At 33.6% G+C, this 21,504-nt stretch overlaps 1 protein-coding gene across 4 annotated transcripts in view; it reads right to left on the bottom strand.

Moving 5' to 3' along the window:
• The window catches only part of LOC117114405 (dual 3',5'-cyclic-AMP and -GMP phosphodiesterase 11-like), a 75,157-nt gene that overhangs the window by 6,092 nt on the left and 47,561 nt on the right, over positions 1-21,504 (bottom strand). For 2 of the 4 annotated variants that reach the window (XM_033258071.1, XM_033258073.1), the window contains 14 exons: positions 19,240-19,319; positions 15,509-15,575; positions 8,963-9,010; positions 8,228-8,371; positions 7,521-7,613; positions 6,345-6,395; positions 6,100-6,246; positions 5,548-5,655; positions 3,992-4,101; positions 3,309-3,396; positions 2,473-2,573; positions 1,534-1,675; positions 1,109-1,180; positions 576-659 (listed from right to left, as the gene is read on the bottom strand). In XM_033258071.1, coding sequence (XP_033113962.1) covers positions 576-659; positions 1,109-1,180; positions 1,534-1,675; positions 2,473-2,573; positions 3,309-3,396; positions 3,992-4,101; positions 5,548-5,655; positions 6,100-6,246; positions 6,345-6,395; positions 7,521-7,613; positions 8,228-8,371; positions 8,963-9,010; positions 15,509-15,575; positions 19,240-19,319 — 1,335 coding nt within the window. The remainder of the gene's footprint in view (positions 1-575; positions 660-1,108; positions 1,181-1,533; positions 1,676-2,472; positions 2,574-3,308; positions 3,397-3,991; positions 4,102-5,547; positions 5,656-6,099; positions 6,247-6,344; positions 6,396-7,520; positions 7,614-8,227; positions 8,372-8,962; positions 9,011-15,508; positions 15,576-19,239; positions 19,320-21,504) is intronic. The other 2 variants (XM_033258072.1, XM_033258074.1) reach the window with 1 other exon arrangement.

Raw genomic sequence — 21,504 nt, 5'->3', positions numbered from 1 at the left:
ACCTGGTGAACCGATGTTAGCTACTCTTGTCTGTTCACAACCTGTATGGACCATTACACATTACACCGGTATAACCTCCCTACCATCTTGGAAAATGTACTGGGTTATTTAAGTGCACATGAAGAAATTGTGTACACTGTGCCTATGGGTTAGGAACCATATCTAAGTAGACCTGTTCCAAAACCAGAACCAAAGATGAGCATGCTTCCCGAACCAGCGCTTATGTAATGGCTATAGGTTGCAACACCCCTGCCTCAACTGCTCAGTTGTTTGACTTTTCAAACTCCAACTGATTACAACCCCCAACAATACTACAACTAATATCATCATACAGAACGACACATACATAGACGGTTTATGAAAATGATAATGATAACATCAATATAACTAATAGAAAAATAACAACCACCCAACAACAATAGTAAACAGTGCAGAATTCCACACCTCAATTTGCTGTTCAGATTGTGCTTAATTATACACTTATTTTCATTAGTTAAATCAGATAAAAAAAGTAAAAAACATCAATCATAGTAAAATTGCCATAAACAGGGGAAGTATAACTGAAGAGTAATTACCTTATAAATTGGAAGGCATATTGCATCGATAAAACTAACTTGCATTTTTGGCAAGAGGTGGTGCTTCTCCCTATTCATCATATCCTAAAAGAAAGCATGCAATATCTATGTATAACACAACATTTTCTTAAATAATTCATAGTGCATTCATGTGGTTTTTCTTATATATTTTTGATATCTTAAACTATATGTTAATAGAAATGATAGCATTGAAGATAACCAAGTATGAAATTATATCTGCTGAACAAAAAGGATGAATGACCCTAGATTAACTTTTTTGACTTTTGATAAAACCGTATTACTTTGTATGTCAACTATATTGAAATATTTGGGGGCGTAGGCCGATTTGGCATTGGGTGGGGGGGGGGGAAATGTGAAAATTGAGATTACGGAATTAATTACCTACCCCAATGAAAACTGATTAGTCATGTTTGGTATTTTAACCCACTGACATCCGTCCCTACCAGCCTATGCCTACGATATTAATAATTTCAATATTTCTCTATAAAATTCTTTGTGTCAAAAATACCCACCTCTGGTTCTACATTCAGTTCTCTCTCCAAGTCACCCTGTTCAAAAAACTCTCCAGACACAAGTTCAGCAACCTGAAAAAAGCAACTATATTGTTTTTGGGAAAGAGCAGTTTAGCTCAGTCAGCTAATCTAGTGGTAGCCACTGAGTGTGCGCTGAACCGCGGAGATCCGTAGGTCCCCGGTTCAATTCCCATCGCTGCCTCTCCTTGTATTTCAGCTGGAGGGCTGAGATGCAAGTTATAATAGCGCATAGTTGATGAAGATCTCTGATAAGGATCATATGTTCTGAGTAAATACTCCGTTTCTATTTTAGCTTTACAAAAAGGAAAATTTGTCATCTATATATTGTTTTTGGTAAATTAAAACTTAAGATGTTAACAAAAAATTAAGCTACGAGATAGTTACTAAAGTACTTTCTTACAAACCTCTTTCTGAACTTCCCACGGCTTACTGATTGCAGAAACATCGCATGCTGTCATCAACATCCCGCGCAAAATCTCGCGGTTTTCCTCGTCATACCAATCACAGTCTTTAGATTTCACCATGTTGAAAAATTCACCTCTTGACCTATGGAGAATCACAAAATAAGATAGTTTGAAACACAAGTTTTGGTGAAAGATACTGCATCATTATCCTTACACATTCTGAGTAGTTGGAGAAAGTAATTTTCGCAGAGATGTTTAAACGATCTTAGCACATCAAATTTTGTTTTGCAGCTTATGTTGATACTAATCGACACAGACTTCCATGAGACAAATGATAATAAAGGGGTAATACAGTAGTAAAAAATATGCTGATTTAATTAATTTGCCAGAGATGGGCTATTTTCCGGGGAGACTTTTGTCTCCCTGAAAAGTGCGCAAGTGCGGGAGGCTGTCCGGATTTCTGGGGGACTCCTGCGACCTGCATTCTAAATCTAGGTACACACCGATTTCATTTGTTAGACTTGATATTTCTCAGACTTTTGTATGCTTCTTTCATACATATCTGATCAAACAAATTGGGTGTTATTTGATACTGGAAGCCGGATACTGCTGTCTAGACTATCAAATTTTAATTGACAAAACATGTGACATGCCTAAATACGGTCATAACAACATCAAACCATGATCATATATAGGCACATTATGACTATATATGGGCACAAAACAGTTTTTTGATGAAGAAAATTTAGTAATCTGACAGATATCATCATATACATTTTGAGTTCTTGTCCATTTTGGTGACTTTTCTTCATTTGATGGCAGATCTCCAAGCTCCTTTTTTGTCAAGTGCAGAGGCATTGCTATATAAATATAATTATTATATTATTATCATGATCACCATCATCATTACTGCCATTATTGATAATATAGTCATCTTACTTGAAATACACTGCAAGATCGGTGGACAAGATTGCATGTTCAACAAGACGTATAACCTGTGAGTACTCATCTGGGGACAAGTTATTAAATATCTCACAACCCTGCAAGATAGAAAAATCATTTATGGTCAAGTGGCTACTGTGCTCAACCTTAATTCTCTGGATGCTGGGTTCAAATCTTAAAATGATCTAATTTTCATGATGATCATAAAATCTCCCTCTTTGCAGCCAATCCCCTTTAATAGGCCTTCAGTGCCTTCGGCTTCCCCACTATAGGCCTCAGAATGACCCCTTGTAGCCATTAGCATTAACTTTTAATAAGAAACCAATCATAAACCGCCATAGCCAAATGACCTTTTATTTTCAACATTTTGCATTTTTTATGTGAAAATTTCTATCTGTCTGAATGTCAACTAAATGTCAGTGAACCGACTGCACTGTCATTAGGCCATGTTTACGCAGACGTCCTTTCGAGGGAAATGACTTGAATTAACTTATTCCAATGTTGTTATTCAGAATTACTGTACTGCACATCAATCATCACACATCAGAAATAAAATCATTATTATTAACATCTTCATGTATTTAAAATCGTCATCAAAATTAACATTTTCATCAGTAAAATTATCAAATTTCTCATCAAACTTATAATCATCATCATCATCATCACGATTGCTATCTTCATCCTCATAGCAATTTCCATCCTCATCACCATCCATCATTAGCTGTCATCTCCGCCGTCACCCTCATCAATGTAATTATCAATAAAACATGATTTTGTATCCCACACATTTATTTAGACAGCTTTGTAAATAGAAGACTAACTACAGTACCAACCTTACTATTCAGAATCATTATACATTGATCAAAATGGTGATGTTCCATGACAGATGTAGAGTACAGTTGGGCCAGAGAAGATTCTGTCCTATAAGATAAATGATAATGATAATAACAATAATATTATTAACAATAATAGTTTTACTTATGACTATTACTAAGCAGTGGCGGATTCAAGAGGAGGGGGGAACCAGTCTGCACAGGCCCACCTAAATTTTTCATAATTACAGTATAACAAAAAAATGAGGAAAAAAGGAAATTTTATTCAAAATGAGAGTGCCATTTCCGGCCATCTAGAAATGCCATAATCGTAATTTTTTCTGTGGAAGCCCCTCCCTGGGCCCCATCTAGTTCAAATTCTTGGATCCACCACTGCCAATTTTATTTTTAGGTAAAAAATGGTTAAGGTCGCAACCTGAAGCTCTGGGCTCACAGGCCGGAGTGCCCATCTCTCTTTCCTTGGAGTTTGGGCAGACTGTGCAAGGCTGCATAGTCTGTTTCCCCTTCCCAACATATGCCGGTACCCGTCTATACACCTGGGTTGAGAGAGATAAACGTAGATAAAGTGCCTTGCCAAAGGACACAAGCGACTTGCACAGCGAGGGTTTTGGACCCCCGACCTTAAAGTTGAGATTTCAAGCCACTCCTACTATTTTATTTTTATCATCAATATATCAACTCACATTATTTGGTACTTATTATTTGTACCTCGATGATCAAGGTCGTGGCATAAACACGCAACCAAGAGCGCCATACATTCCAAGTCAGAGATCACATTGCACAGTTGTCCAGTCTAGAAAGGAGATAGAAATACAAAATATAAAGCATATCATCAGTATTAAACAAAAGATATAACTCATACACATTTGCATAATCACCTCAACCATCATCACAGTCACCACAATCATAATCATAATCATTATCACCATTATCATTATCACCATTAACATCATCACCACAAGTTTTGTGATATCATCATCATAATACTATGAGCTAATATCATCATCCTCATTAATATTAGTTTTTTTATTCGACCATATTTTTAGAAGGTGGCTCTAAAAGCAGTGCTGACTCGAAGAGGCCCTCTTTCAAAACAATACAAAATCTTTCAAAATCATAACTACAATGAAATCAAATATGAGAAAAAATTGTTAAATACCACAGTTAAAATCATTGGAAGAATAAAACATTCAATAGTTAAAATCATTAAAATTGTAAGAACAATTATCATCATCACTATCATCATTAGTATCAACATCACCAACATGACAACCATAATCAGCATCATATCACCTCCATCATCACAAAAAAATCCAACAAATCTCTTTACTTATATCTATTACATAAACCATCCAAATTCCCATCCAACTTCAAAATTCTATCTTCAAACACAAAAAATTCCTCATAGACTTCAGGTGTCACAAACGCAGACAGCAAGTCTGTCCTGAAATTTAACCTTTAACCCTTAAAGATGTGTTTGCCTGACCCTTAATTAACCTCTCAGTGATAATCAAACATCTTAGTAAACAAGATGGTTTGGTGGCAACTGTCAAAACGTCAAATATACAATTGAATATCATACGGAGAGAAATCTAATATTAACGTTTAAAGGACTTATCCATGTTGAGCTAAGTAGCTTGAATTGTACAATTTATTATTTAAAATTTTGCAATGTTTTGATTTATTTTTTTCAGATTTTACTATGGATGGTAAATTTTTAAAATGAAAAGAAGGTAATCAAGTTGATAATATATATCTACATGTTGTATATTACATTTTACTATACCTCATAATTAGGTAACAGGAACATGTCACTGGGCAATTTCACCCAATAAGCGGTGCAGTATTTTTTACAAATTCACATGCCAAATTTATGGATACGCGGGGAAAAGAGTACTGCCCAAAATTCACTACCGCATCTTAGTCTATGCGAACCGTAAGCAAACTGTATAACTTCACCCTCGGAGTTCAAAACAGCTAAGTAGACAGACGGTTTGCTGTTTAATATGTATGAGTTATACTAAAACAATTACAACATGCTTTTTTTTCTGCAAAAGCAGTGAATCCTACTTCCCTCGTTGGGACAATTGAGACTACATAATTCACTCCGCTTCACATTGGGAGGTAGTCCCAATTATCCAACACCTCAGGAAGTAGAATTCAGTACTTCATCTCAAACCATGTTGTATTTGTATAATATCCATGTTACCTAGAAGAGCAAGAGAATTCTATAACTTACTTTGAGAATTGCAAACATTGTTTGTGACACGCTAAATGCATGTCTCCAATTATGATATGTCACATTGCGGTAATTTTTCCGAACGCTCAAAAGCCATCGACACATTGTCTGCAAAAAAACAATTCAATATAAATGATCATTGATAGAATAAATAATGGTTAGTACATTTCCATAGAATAATATGGAAAAGCTCTCTGAAACTTAGTTGTGTAGAGCGCTATATAAAACCTACATATAAGTATTATTATTATTGATGTTGATAATGATGAAAATGATGATACGATGGTGGTGGTGATTATGAAAATGATGATAGCCATGAAGACGATGAAACTATAAAACTAATTATAATGGTAAGGAAGACCCTGAGGAGAGTATGATTACCAGAATAATACAAGGTGTTAAGGGTTACTATATTTAGCAACATTGCAAATTTGTAATTGAGACAATCAATGCTATGTGAAAAAACAGCAATTAGCATTAATTGAACAGGCTGATGATAACTGAAACATTGAGAACTTGATAAGATCTGAAATTGACAGACCAATCCCTTACCTCATAATTAATTCTGAACTTATTAAAGAAGTCCAGCTCGTGGAACATCCGGATACCGCCAACAAGCATTTCATCCTCCGAAAACCTTAGTTCGTTGAATGAGAACCTGGACAAACCTAATTCATTTATTGATGGGATGGACATTTTCTGTAAATGAAAAATAATTAACCCATTAAATCCATACAATTATTTCATCAGCACTTATTTTTATAGTTACATAAACAAATGAACAGTGTTTACTTTACCTTAAGTCGTTGGGCTTCCTCTTGTGGAGCAGTGGCATGGTAGGACAAAGTCTAAATAATAACATTGACATTATCAAATAAGTATGTTTATATTTATATAATAAACACATATATAATAATAAACACAATTAAATACTAAAAATAACATAGTCCATAATACTATTATAGTATTATCTGTAAGAATTTTTTCCTAATATTTTCTAGTATTTATTTAGTTATTTATACCTTCGGCATCCAACAGCAAGAATAATGGGAGTGAATGGAACTTTGACTCCCCAGTACAATAAATAATAAACACTAATTAATATTAGCAATAACACAGTCCATAATAGTATTACATTTTAACATTATTTAGCAGTATTCCATCAATACTCTATATAGTAATCTGAATGAATTTTAATTTTAATATTTACCAGTATATATTTATTCATTTATTTTTATTTATCCTTTCATACTAAACAGACTTCCCAGTATGATAAAGAAAGAAATGTCACCTGGTCAGAAAAGCTCACTACGGCAATTTATTGTGAAAAGAAAAAAAATGTGCCAGCAATTAGGGGCGCGACAACAAGAATCAAGTTTTATTCATGTTATGTCATTATTAACAGGGCATTCACATGATGTTCTTAATGTCTTCAACATGTATGTGTATGTTGATGTCTTTACCACTGGGAAATATCATTTGAGATATCTGCCAACATTAGAAAACACTTAAAAGAGAAATGTTTAATTCACATGGATCTATGGAATTGCATTGGAATTGAACCCTAGAGAAAACAACTTTATCCAAAGTTGTATCATCACCACATAGCAACAGTTTACTTTTGAAGATATCCAGTCTTAAATATTAAGTTTGCAATTGTAAGGAAGAAAAACAAAAAATTTGTCATAAATGTTTCTTTAAAAAAATATAAATATTATTTGTGAAACTATTAACAATGATTTTTTGATAGGAAATATCTCCTTTATTTTGAAAATAATATTTTAAATCCTAAATTATACTACTAAAACATTTCCCACCTAAAGTAGTCTAATAGCACTGTATATAATATGTGTGTAGGTAAATATGTGTGAAATATATATACTGTATGCTCCAAACCAGGTACTATAGGCCAGGTCATATTTTGATAGGCAGGTCGCATGTAAATTCATAAAACCTATTGCATAATTACTGACCTCAAGTGCTACACGTTGCTTAGCAACAGCTCGGCAGGCATTTTCATACATGTGTGTGTTTGTTATGCCAAGTCCACAGAAAATTGCAAATGCCTTAAAGAAAAAAATTAATTAAATAAATGTTAAGATTTCTAGTTTATAAGTCAGAGAGGAACCATTTTTAAATCTAGATCATTTTTAATATATATAATATGCACTATTTAAGATTATTATTATTATTATTATTATTATTATCATTATTATATTATACAAATATATCACAATATTTTTAAACATCATCAACCTTCTCCTAACAGTAATCTATCTCAATCTTTAACATCACTATCATAGTCATCATTATACCTCACTATTATCCTCAATGACTTTACAGTAAATTTTCATCATACCACAATTACTACAGAAGTAACCACTATCATAATTGCCATTATAATTTACATCATCATTATCATTGCATATTGCATAATAAACTCATCATTCACATCATTAAACCATCATCATTTACACCATTATAACCATACCATTATAACATTACTGATACATCATTATCATCTGAACACATAATTTTCTAATACGCCATTGTCATCATCATCATCATCATCCACCTTAACATAATTAACATTATTTAAATCATCCTTATCATCACAACCACAATCACACAAATACTTCAATTACATTCCAATATTAATAATTAAAATTTAAAAAATCACCTCAAACATCTCTTCATCATTCTTGTTAAAGGCAACTCCATCGATCTTGTTCACAAGCAAACTGACGCCAACAATGGTACCATTTGCATTTCGTATGGGCATACAAAGCATCTGTTTAGTTCTGAAGCCTGTTCGTTCGTCACACTGAAGATAAATAGTAAAAGTAAATGTTAATATGCGAGTTCCAATACAGGAATGAATGGCCCAGGATGTTTAAATTTCACTATTATCTTTCACTGTGCAGCGCAGTTTTATAGGAGTCGGCCACACTTTTGCACTAAGCTTCCGAATTTAGTCCATTTTTCCCATATAAACAATAACAAATAGTATAATTTTTTCCAAGATGGAAATTCCATTGTTGCTATACCTGACAGCAAGAGGCTTTGTGTAACAAGACATCATATAATTTATGAGGTTTTAAACTATAAACATGACACAAAGAAAACAAGATTTCTCAACTCAGACCCGAGTTTATGACACGTCTACACCGACGAAAACATATTTAAAGGTTATGTGCATCTGCAAGTTGTCATGTACGTTTACAGCTAAAAATACATTATTGTAAGCATAGAAATGTAATAAATCTTCAAAAGATCATGCATGTTGTATTTAATGTTGTCATTCAAATAGATGTATGCATCATCTACGGTATTCTATGTTTATTCTGCTCACAAGGAAGTGTGGTAGACATTTGAGATTTATTTAATGAAAAGAACAGTGATGAATTATCTTTACCTTTGCATCAAACTTTGGCTCACTGTAAGCATCAGATATATTCAAAGTCTGCAAGATATAATGGTAGTTTAAAATTACAAACTTTTCTTATATGCATTTTATTTCTGTTATCTATAGGAAGAAAACTTAAGTAAAGCTGAACCAACTGTGGCTAAAAATTCACATTATTCAAACACTAGAGTACAAACAATTGATCCAAAATACAATGTAGTATGGGTCAACATTTGAACTCCTTCTAAAGTGAGACAATGTGCTTTAAAAGACATTTCTTGACTTTTGAAGAGCCACTGCCAACTTCTGGAGGTTGAGAGGAATGTCTGTCAAAAAATTGATACTGCTTCCAGAGTAACTGCTAAATTCTGAAGATGGAGATGGAGATGAATGTTTGTCCAAAAAGATACTGCTTCCAGAGGGTTTACCAACCTCTGGAGGTGGAGTTGATTGTCTATCTAAAATTGATACTGCTTCCAGAGGCACTGCTGACTTTTGGACATAGAGATCATTGTTTGTCCAAAAGGTTACTTCTTCCACATAGTGTACTGACATCTAGAGGTAGAGATGAATGTCTATCCAAAATTGATATCTGCTTCCAGAGACACTGCTGATTCTGGCGGTAAAAGATGAATGTCTTTCCAACAATTGGCACTGATTTTGCCGACATCTGGAAGTTGAAATGAACATTGGCACTACCTTTAGAGATACTACTACAAATAAAGTAGAATTGATTGCTCATTTACAAGAATTGAATAAGTTAAGAATTGAATAAGTTATCAACTTTCAATAAGAAACAGGTTAAAACAATTTAGCTAATTTACAAACTTAGTACACCAAAATGATTTACTTGAATACTTATTTAAAGACACAAAATGTACAAAATAAATCTACCAAAGAACATAAGATGGTATTAGTTATCAAGAAGATATTCTCTAAATCAACGAATTAGTAATTGAAAGCCAATTACAGTAATTAGTTTATTAGCTTAACACAGAGAGAATATTATGTAACTGGAAATTTACAAAGCTTTGGTGAAGTTTTCAAATGATTTGTCTTTTTAAGCAAGTCTATGATAGCGTGCAGTGTCCCGGTGAAATGATTTTGAATCTATGGATATTTTAAAACACAGCTTACTTCATAATATCATAATAATCCTGGCAAGTGCATATCAAATTTCCATAATATTTTGCTTTTCACACTGATTGCAGCAGTTGCTAATTAAGGTTTCATAAAGATATTCCAATGACCTTTACCTGACAGGAAATAACAACAAACTGCATTGAATGGAAAATAATGTATAACTCTTAAATAAATTCTTAGCAATTTCCTTTCAACATTTTATCTGTACATGAACTTTGATATTTCAAGCTACCCTTAGGAAGTACAAGAAGGCATAGAATCTTGCTGGGGTTTTTGGTTCATTACAATTTCAATTCAAATTTTATTGGTCTTTTGAAGCAAATATGCAAAACATACATTTTAACCTTGTTGGTAATAAAATCAGCATCTGTGAGCTATAAGGTAAAGGTAATACTTGTCAGTGACGGTGCCCCCTCACCCAATCAGCTACCACACATCAGACTCAAAAAAAAAAAAAAAAGAGAAACATTTTTTATTTTTATTATTCTTTGGGCATCATAGGTTCCAAAACGTTTCATCATCAGAACAGCTTAAGGTGGCCCAAAATTGCTTAGTTGTTATAGGCAGTAGGAAGTTTAGGCCCTTGTGCTTCCAGTAGACTTAAACCCTGGACCCCACTGGCCTTTCTTGGTAACTGTCTGCCTTACACCCAACGCCCCAAGTATTAGGAAAATCCGCTGGCACCCCCCAGCTGGCTAGTAACATTTCCAATACAGTGCAGCAAAAAGAGAAGTTTATTGATAGCATGATGTCACATAACATATCTTATGCTAGACATTATTATGGGAGGTCAGGAATGACGACTGCTCCCTAGAAAAATATTAAGCCCTTTGGCTTGTAATAATTGAACATTTTAAAAGGTGCAATAGCACAGAATTGATAACTTAGAGTAATGTTTACAAAGCTTTGTCTACACTATCAAATTTTATGTGACAAAAAAATGCAATGTTCCCATATATGGGAAGGATGACATCATATCACATATTAAATTGTATGAAAAAAGTTAAACGTGTTAAACACTATGTTCCATCACATTTTATGTGATGCTTTTTTGATGAAATTTGATAGTGTAGAAAAAGATTATTAGACAGCCTAAAATAAAAAGCATTAAATTCATATCTCACTTTTTAAATCAAATTATAATCTACATTAAAATAAAGTTTGACATAGCAGCCTGTGGTGGAGCAAAAACTTGACACAGTTTCAACATGTATAAGTAATAAATTAATAAACACTACACTGCATTGGTGCAGTAATGACTAACTTAACAGGTCTGTTCCATGTTTAAAAGGCTGCCAGTGTAATAAAATTCATATTAGATGTTACATTTCTTCATAACATTTTCATAATTATTACATTTGTACTACTTGATATATTACCAATCATCAAAATGCTAAAATCAGGTAGTGTTTAATAGTTTTGACAAAAATATTCTAAATTACACAATTTTTCACACAAAATGAACAAATAGTCTTCAAATAATACAATCCAAAGATCACTGTCTGATTCAACCTGTTTATTGATAGAATATGAGGACAGGAAAAACGTCAATAAACAGAAATACAGAAAAGGGCAAAACTGTAAATGTTATATGACCCTTATTGTACATTACAAAAAACACCATGTCCATAATATTGTTGAGCTTTTGAGGAAATAATAATAATAAAGAGAGAAAGAGATGAACATTGGACATGGATCAGGTAAGGAATTAATAAATTGATGGGAATACTCATTACTACTAGAAGCATGTGGCGATGTAAATTACTCGTAACAGTCCAGGAATAAATGAGCTGGCAAGCACATGAGTAAAACTGTAGATATATCTATGTTGCGTTTTCACCATGCTACTTAAAAATGGAGAATGGCTGAAGAAGTAGGGCGGACTGGAAAAGCATATTTGAAGTATTAAAGAATATACATTCCTTCGTAATAACAGCATTCAAAGCCCAAGTGCTGAAAATGCTGCAACTCATTTGCGAGATTTGATCAAACAGAACAAGCCAATGAAACTCGACTCCTGCCAGTGTCTCGAAAACCACCTCGGGTGGGAGGAAAAAAAATTAATGTTTCGAAAAAGCTAAAGAAAAACTAGGTCGCAAATGATGAAGATGTTCAAGAGATTTATTCATGTGTAGCAGTCTATAGATAAGTCCCAGTGCGCAGGAAAAATGTCTTTGTTATTATTATTAAATACTAATATATTTAGTATTCAGGAAATATAGGAAAGAAGTCCTGAAATAATATGTTGTAATACAAGTACAGTATAAAAAAAGGAAAACATGAGATGTCATGAACGAAAAAATCCTGTTGGTTGTAGGATGTGAACCTAGGACACACAACCACAATCTCTAATTCTAAAATTGAAGTTGTGATTGAAAATACTATATAAAAAATATTTAATCTGCCTTTTATATTAAATTTATATTATTTATATTTATTGCCCATAGAAAATTTAATCACTATCTTAGATAATAAGAGACAATCAAGGCAAATATAATGCTCTACGAAGTTCTCATTATGAAGCTGAAGATCTGTCCAGATTAAGCTGTTGTATGACCATATATAGTCAAGGTGTATCTATATATGATCATGATGTGATGTCATCATGCCCATATTTAGGCATATCACATGTTTTTTGACAAATAAAATGTGATAGTCTGGACAGAGCTTTAGGGAGTGGAGTTGTTTTGGTCGTGGAAATACTGTCACATGACAGAAACTTAACCTATGACCCTTGGATTCAAAGGCAAGCATCTTAACTACCAAACTACAGCTCCACTGCATTGTACATCTAATCACAATTGATCCTGACTTATGTACTGCTTTTCATCATGCTAATAACATAATTTCATCAGGATGTGCAAGCTAGCATCATCGTTATGATGGACATTGTGCAAACAACACCCTCTGTTGGCCAGTATTAACACAGTCAATATCGTGAATAATTTTATATAAACTGAAGACTAAACCCACAGGTATTAATATAAACATATTATTATATCATAATTCTAATTTTTATCATTATCACTAAATGTTATTAATAGTTATTATTATCATTTTGACAATATAGTTTCAGATGCTATATTTCTATAATAAAATAGCTATGACTGTTGCAAAAAAAAATATTGATGAATGATATCATCATGTAAGTCGTGAACTACTGTATGGATGAAATGTTTTGAAAATAAATAATTATTATAAATTTATAAATTACACGAGGATTGAAAGTGTAAGTTAAAATGAGTATCGAGTATTACTAAGAAATGAATATGGAAGGTATAAGCGATAAATATTTTAACAACCATAAAAGAGAATTGAATATTATATCTTATGATGTGGAAGAATATCATTCCTTGCAGATTTCGCTCAGATAATTTAGTAATGCTGCCCCCAAGGGCTTTACGCTCTCAAGCACATACCACGCAAAAACAAACAAGTGATATGCTCCCTTTACTCCGTCCAAAGCACTCACCAATTAGTATCACTTTCTAACAAGATCTGATTTATATCCTGCGACAAGATCCGCTATCACATTGTTCCCAATCAACTGCGATGTATTCTCGTTCATGCTGCAGAAAATACCCGCTATAGATGAACGAGGAAGCTTACTACAAAACTATGCGGTATAAATCACTCCATGCTTCAAACAATTAGCATAATACGAGCTTGGATCCCTACAGGCCTTATCGTCATAAACCTTCCACTTAGTTTTGTTGCAATTAATTTGTAAAAACAGACACTTTGTACACAATATCATCGCAACCTCGTCATTTAGAATAACTCCAGCCAATGGATTTGATTTATGGCATGCTAAGCTCACAAAAGCACTTTCATGAACATTCAAATAGTATCATGTGCAAGTACATGTTGTAAATATAATACAAAATATTAATTATAAAAGAATTCAACAAATATACAGATAATAAATGTCAATGTTATTAAATACATTTTTACATTATTATAAACAAACACATAAATAAATAAAACAATGTCAAAATACAAAAAAGAGTAAATTTGTTTACAAGGAAAATCAATACTAAAACATTAATTTAAAATAACAACAAATATATAAATTTAATCATTAATCCACAAAATCCTATTCTAGTAATCCACTGGGCTTTAAAATCACTAATACAAACAGTCTCGCTAATCCCATAATCCATGGTACATCCAAAATATATTTTTTTTCTCTTGCTCAAATATAGCAGTTGCATGCTTCTGCCTTGTCTACACCTTCCATCTTGAATAAATAATGAAATCCAGTCTGACATAATCACATGTATATCCAATAATCTGACTTGTTAATCCATCAATCCACTCTGTAATCTTAGAATATCTGTATAAATCCTTGATAACCTTCCAGCTTGCAAACCATTTTGCAAGATCACAAGATGATTTAATGTGAAATAATGTGCTTTGATCTATGCTCACTGTATTGCAATGCCAAATAAATATTATTGTTATTTTAATCTCTCCTGAAATCCATATTAACCTTTGCATTGATCTCGTATGCAGTTACCAGTAATCCTGAATCTGTATATTTCATATGAGGTCATGGGTTCAAATCCTGTTGAGTCAATGCCCAGTTTTAAGCCTTTTCTATTAATCTGTTTACTTTAAAGTATTAATCCTTTTTTTCAAACTCTTTCTAGTAGCATAATAAATCCTTTTGTTTTCTCTGTGTATCTTCCTCCTTGCATTTCCTCATTCAATTCCTTATTCAATTCCTGGGGATTTGCTCTCTTTCAGTATCCACATGCAACCTCCTCCTCCTAGGCCAATATGTGTATTGAATCTCTAATCCAAATCATCTTAACAATTATTTTCTTTTTTTTTATTCACTTATTTTTAATAATTTGTTTATTCTCATGATCATTTATTTACTTTATCTCATCTTGTCGACAACATGCTATAATTATCCTAATTTTCTTGAAAAGAGTTATCTAGTTTATTAATGGTTACAATATTCTAAATATATCCACTTAATTGGAGCAAGCAAGGTCATGTTTTGTTGTACTGATATCTCTACTTAAAATGAAGACTGAATTGAGTTCAAGATATGTGTTGCTACAATACATTGAGTACTATCACTTTATCAGGAACATTGCATAGGTGTATGGGGGTTATTGTTTGAAGGTTTGCATGGCCAAGTAATAATATATATTAATGCTTGCGGTACACAACATAGATAGTTCTGTAATGAACAGTTGTTGGTTGAGAATGTCTCAATCTTTCGATTGAGTTGCTTCAATCGTCTTCAGGAGAATATCTGCAGAAAATTTTCTGCTATGGGGGTTCAAATTATAACCCCCACCCTGCTAGAATACTGGGTGAGCCCATTAGTTTATGGTTCCCATAGGCCAAACATTGCCAACAAGTGAGTTTGTTAGATATGAATGTATAACGACCTACCTGCCCTGTCGTGGCCACAAAGCCTGTAATACCCATGTGAACAGGGAAACGGCATGGTGAGCTGTTGCTGAAAAAGAAACGAAGATTCAATGAAATTATAGGGTAATGTGCAAAATTTTATGATGGTTACCCTACCCTGGGGTGTTTAATATCTTCAGATTCTTATACATAATTCTTCATATAATTTTTATTTTTATTTAGTTTTGTTTTGTATGCAATTTTAGTGTTTGTTCCCCAAGGATTGATTGGGTTGGGTATCCAGAAAAAGAATAGATGCATTGGGGGCAGTCTTGATAGATGGTCACTCCACCAAGCCACACTGGGTTTCAGTACCCTACATCCAACTTTATACATACACACACACACATAATATATATACGTATACAAGCATTTCTAGCATATCTATTGCTCCACAATGTGTGAGCGTTTCAGTCAGTTGTATGAGAGAAGATACCTGGGGGTTAATCTGCACGTATATCCTATAGATCTCCATGGTCTAATGGATCTGAAAGTTGCCCTGACAGCGAGAGGTTGCAGGTTTGAATCCCGCTAGAGACACTTTTTTCAAACAACTGAATTAAAGAAACTCTTCATTGAAGGGCTATGCTTAATATGATTGTAACATCTTATTCCTATTTGGGCAATGTTATTATTATTTATCCATTTGCTTATAGTGTGTTCACAGTGCTATGTAGCAAACCTCATTTGAGCATCATTATACAGTATATATACTGTCTCTTATGTTTAATTGTATTTAATTATGTCATGTTATGTCATAGTAGCAAGGAAATTTACATCGTTTAATGGGAGAGGATTCATATCTTAAAATAGTTTATTTCCACCAGAGAGCATTCACTTAGCCTTGAACTACAATACAATATAAATACACGTAATTGTAGTGTTACCGGGCAAAGTAATAACACCTTACTCTGCATAATAACGACTCCTAGCAGAGTGATCAATCATATAGCACAAATTTACAGTCATCAACACAATTATTGCATAAATTTGTTTTATATGGTCCCAAATAAAAAATTACGAAGAACCACGTGATGATGTACTGTACTGTTCACCAAAGGATAAAGTATTCGAATATACACACACTGTTTCTAGGGATCAATACTTGTATATTCGTAATGCGGCCTGATCAATACAACCTCAATTTCTGGATGCCTACTGTACTTCCCATGACAAAATTTTCTTCATCCGTTGACTCAGTGTATGTTTACGCGAGTCACCTAAGTGTTAAAACTTGCGCACCGTTAAACAGTACATCAGGTTTGTTGGGGTAACATACACAAGCATATTGTTCTGGAGCACCTTATGGCACTATTACACACCTTTTATGTTATGTATGAATGAACCCTTGAAAAAGCTGATGGATTTCCCTCATGGCTGTTTGGCAAGAGAAAGCTTTTCGACAGAAGGGGCTACGGTAAAATGATACGCATTTGCTCAACTCAACTGTATCTAATTTAAGTATTATAATATTATTATATTATGTGGTTCCTCCATTAATTAAAAAAGCCTGCATAAAGAAATATGAGAAGTTCTTTTCCTTTCTCTACTTGGCATCATTATTTTTTTTCTTTTTGTATCATTATTGAGAGTATCAACAACTAAGAATAAACACAGAAATACAAGAATACTGAAATGGAGAGATAATGATGGGCGAGGGAGCCAGTGCGAAGTTCCCAGCTAACTGGGCCTACCCATAGGTAGGAAGAGTCAATAATTACAAAAGTAATATTGAGTATTTGAACTCAACTTTACTAGAAATATTCATCTTTTCATACATTAATCCTCACTGTTACACTATATCTTGGTAAGCCTACAACATCGCCTCCACAACCCGAAAAATCAATTTCCCAACACTTTCAAAGAGCCTGTCATAACAGTAGTATTATCATCCTCCTCAGATGTATTTTTTGCTCATTATGTTTACAGCAGGAGCAAAAACGTGATAATAATAATGAGTTTCAAACATGCACAGAATGTCAGGAGATAATATTGGTTCAAATTCAGCTTATGATACTATGTGAATTGTGGCAGTATCTAAAATATAGTTTGCTCAACAATATTTAATTAGATTTTTCTTTATTCAGGGATTAACATTCAGTGGTTAAAATTTGCTTTCCACGGATGTCCAAGTTCAATTAAAACAATACTGAATACAATATATTTTTCAATGTTTTTTAGTTCTTTGAGGAAACAATACTATTGTTGTATTTATTAATCTTTAAATCAGATTATAATATGATGCAAATGTCCCACATTTAGCTTGTTTTCAATGTTTAAATTAAGCCAAAGCAGTACCAAAAACACACAGAATGTGTGAGCCCCACATTAGGGGCCTTGGCAATCCTCAAGCCCCAAAGAGATGGGAGGGGATATCTCCTCCCATTATCATCTTCCTGTAAAATCTTTGAGATTTCAAATCTTTAAAACTAAGATATATACAAATTAACAACAAGAACAAGAACAACAACAACAACAACAACACCACCACCACCACCACCAACGAGAACAAGAACAAGAACAACAACAACAACAACAACAACAACAACAACAACAACAACAACAACAACAACAATAATTATGATAAGCCTTCTATGCGCTTCACATTATCATTACCCCGGTCATTGGATTAAATGCCTATGGAACACAAACTCGAGCTCCCTGGGGGAGTATTCCATAACGTTGCAGCAGCTACATCAGCGCATTTTGGCATTTAACCCTACAAGGTACCCACTTATACTCCTGGGGGAGAGGAGCAATGCAGATAAAGTGCCTTGCCCAAGGACACAAATGAAATGCACAGTGAGGGACTGAAATCACCACCTCAGGGTTGGGAAAAAAATTGTTCCTGCTGCACCAAACCATTTCAACTTACACGACTAATACAGGCCCGTATCCGGGTGGGAGGGGGCTTATGGTTCAGGAAAACCCCCTTTTCTAGCAAACCCCCTCTTCTCTGGCGAAACTCCCTCTTTAAATTTCCCAAATAAGTCCTCCAACCCCAACTAATGCACTGCAGACTCACCCAGAAACAGACATTTTTTAACATATCTGCTTTTATAGCATTATTTGGACCAATAGAGCACAAAAATCCTCTTGCTTTGGGGGTTTTCGCCGACCCCACCAGGGCTTCGACTGTGGACCTCACGCCCAGAAAACCCCCCTTGAAAAAACCTGGCTACGAGCCTGAATTAGGTAACAATTTTAAAAACAATGCTTAAAATAATTGTGAAAACAGAATGACAGCAAGTGAAACAACTTCAACAATTATAATTTAAAATAAGTGTTGAATGTTAGCATGGCGAGTTGACAATAATACAATGCCGTAGCCATTGGACAGTCCCACACAATTTTTCTATTGGGTCCACAAAGAATGGGTTCACATTTTAAAATTGGGTCCAGATTCCTCATATTTTGTGTAAAATTGGTCAACCTTTAAGGAAATGGGTCCACATTATTAATATTTTTGTGTAAAATGGGACAACTTTTAAGAAAATGAGTCCACATTAATTGAATTTACGCATAAAGTGGGTCAACCCTGATATTGTCCCACACTATTTACAAATCCTGGCTATGGCATTGCAATAATATACTGTAATAATTACTATATTCTTCCCCTGAAGTTGATTAGATTATACTAATCAAAACATTGGGAAATTACAACCCAAATGGTTCTTCTCAGAATCGCATAACATCAATTGACTGGTACCTACCCCGTACTTGAAGTGTTGAGATTCTGTGTTTTGTTCTCCAAATCTGAAATACATAGCTCGTACACCTGTGAAAATATACCCTGTTGAATTAGAAAATAAAAAGAAAGTCTTTTTACATTGTTCTTTGATATTTTCTGATATCAAAATAATCAATGACTTCTGAAGGTGCATATTGAATTGTGCTAAATATGGTAAATTTAAAAAGTGTTTTATTAATTTCAGGGATATGTAACTACATTTTTAATAAGCAGTCTACCCATACAAAGGCAACTACTACAGGATTGTAGTGGGTGATTTGGTGATGTGGAAGTAGTGATAAATTTCTAGTGGGTGCTACCACAGGTGTCCTATTTTAAAAGTTTTCCATTTTTTTTTTAGGTTTATGTTTTTAGTTCACCACAATCCAGTATCAATGCATCTTAACACCACTGCTAAAAAAACCCCTCAAAAATAACAAGTGCTAAAATAGTTATCCGAACAAGAAAGTTTTAAGAGATCACAACATTGAGTACATGTTAGTCAACAGATGGGGTCCAGGGATTAGTTAGCTTCCAGGGTTTTTTTTTTTTTTGTTGCTTTCTTGCGGAACTGCTGGGAGGCTGTGCTGATTTCCAGGAGATCCTTGTGGCTTGTGTCAAAGTTGCTATGGTAAGTTTTCAAAATAAAACATGCATCAAAACTTTGTGTGTGAAAGTGCATTTCTGTTTTATAAATTGTTGTTAACCTATAAAGGTTGTGATAACTTTTATACATTAGAGAGAAGATGGAAGACAAATTTAAAAAATAAACTGCTGGGTAAATGATTTTAAATTTAGTATGAATCTACACTTTATAATTTTTGAGAAATTCAAACCTAAAACTCTGTTCTATTTCTCTACCACCTGAACTACAGTAGGATACCAAGTACAGTACTATTCAGTGGCGTAGCTAGGTGAGAATGGGCCCCAGTGCAAGATTAATTGCTGGGCCCATTGATGAAGCATAGTTGTATGTAGACCTGAGTTATAGTGGTGGGAAAAGGACTGGGATTATCAAATTTCCCTTGGGGGTAGGGAACCATCGAATGCTCCAATGTTTTAAATTTTCAGGAGCTGTATTTTGAATTTTAAAGAATGAAAATTCTAAAACTACTGTAGGTATACTGATTCATGTTTTCAGAAAATTCATCCTAAGAAGTGCTTCGTTTTCAGTGGTGGATCCAGGAATTTGATATAGGGTCTAGGGAGGAACTTTTACAGACCAAGATTGCAGACATGCTGTCCGCATATGTTTGTCTGTTTTTCTGAGTCAATGTCACTGATTTTTATTTTTTATTTATTTATTTTTTATTTTTTTGGTATTTTTTCTATATTGCGAGTGCACTGGCATCTTTGTTTTTTTTGGGTTTTTTTTGGCTCGGGCACCTCACTTAGGGTGGCCATCTCATCGAGCTTTGCTCTAATTGGTCATTCCCTACCGTTTGCTTTTATTCAATTTATAAATATGTATCGATAGATTTTTTTCCTTTAAACGGTGAATAAACTTGAACTTTGAACCACCTCAGTCCCAGAATGGCTGGGGTGGAGGTACTGTAAGAAAATTTATGACTACGTTAGACCTAAAGTTGATTAATGTTTTCCTTTTTTCCCCCAATTTCTTTTTCATAATTTTTGAAAATGAACACAGTAATCCATAATTACACCTCTAAAACCCTAAATATTATTGAGGAGCCCACTGGCTTTTTCAAAAAAAGTTATTTCTAATTATTATTTTTAGGCCTATTTATGAATGGGCACCTAACATCCCTGGCCCCAGTGCACTGCCCATAGCTACGCCACTGGTACCATTATTGTTGATATGAAATATATATAAACTTTTATTGCAACATACTGTTTGAGGATTGTACTATATGTACATTTCAGATTTTCTAAAATTCTGCAATAAATTCATCTGATATCTTGTAATACTGCTAAAATCTGGAGAAAAAATTGGGGGTGAATCGATAATAATAATGGATAGATGCATCAGTTGGTTTTGCAAGCACCAACAAGATCAACTTATTGGTAAGTGCAAGTACTATCTCCTCAAATTTATATTATTATTCACAGAGCCATGACATTTAGTATTAAGTATAAGGAATTACAAGATCTGTAAACTACATATTATACTTCATATATTAATCGTTGGATATTGGTAAAACTATTTTTAAGGCAAATATAAAAAATTATTTAAAAAAAATTTATATTCAATACTTGCTTATTCGCAAGGCAGTTTAGCAAGCAACAA

This window comes from Anneissia japonica, unplaced genomic scaffold (genome assembly GCF_011630105.1).
Source record: "Anneissia japonica isolate Jap-2015-1 unplaced genomic scaffold, ASM1163010v1 scaffold1231_len1163931_cov198, whole genome shotgun sequence".
Lineage (NCBI taxonomy): Eukaryota > Metazoa > Echinodermata > Crinoidea > Comatulida > Comatulidae > Anneissia > Anneissia japonica.
Note: the sequence above shows the minus strand (reverse complement) of the source record. Positions and strands in the feature narration are given on the sequence as shown.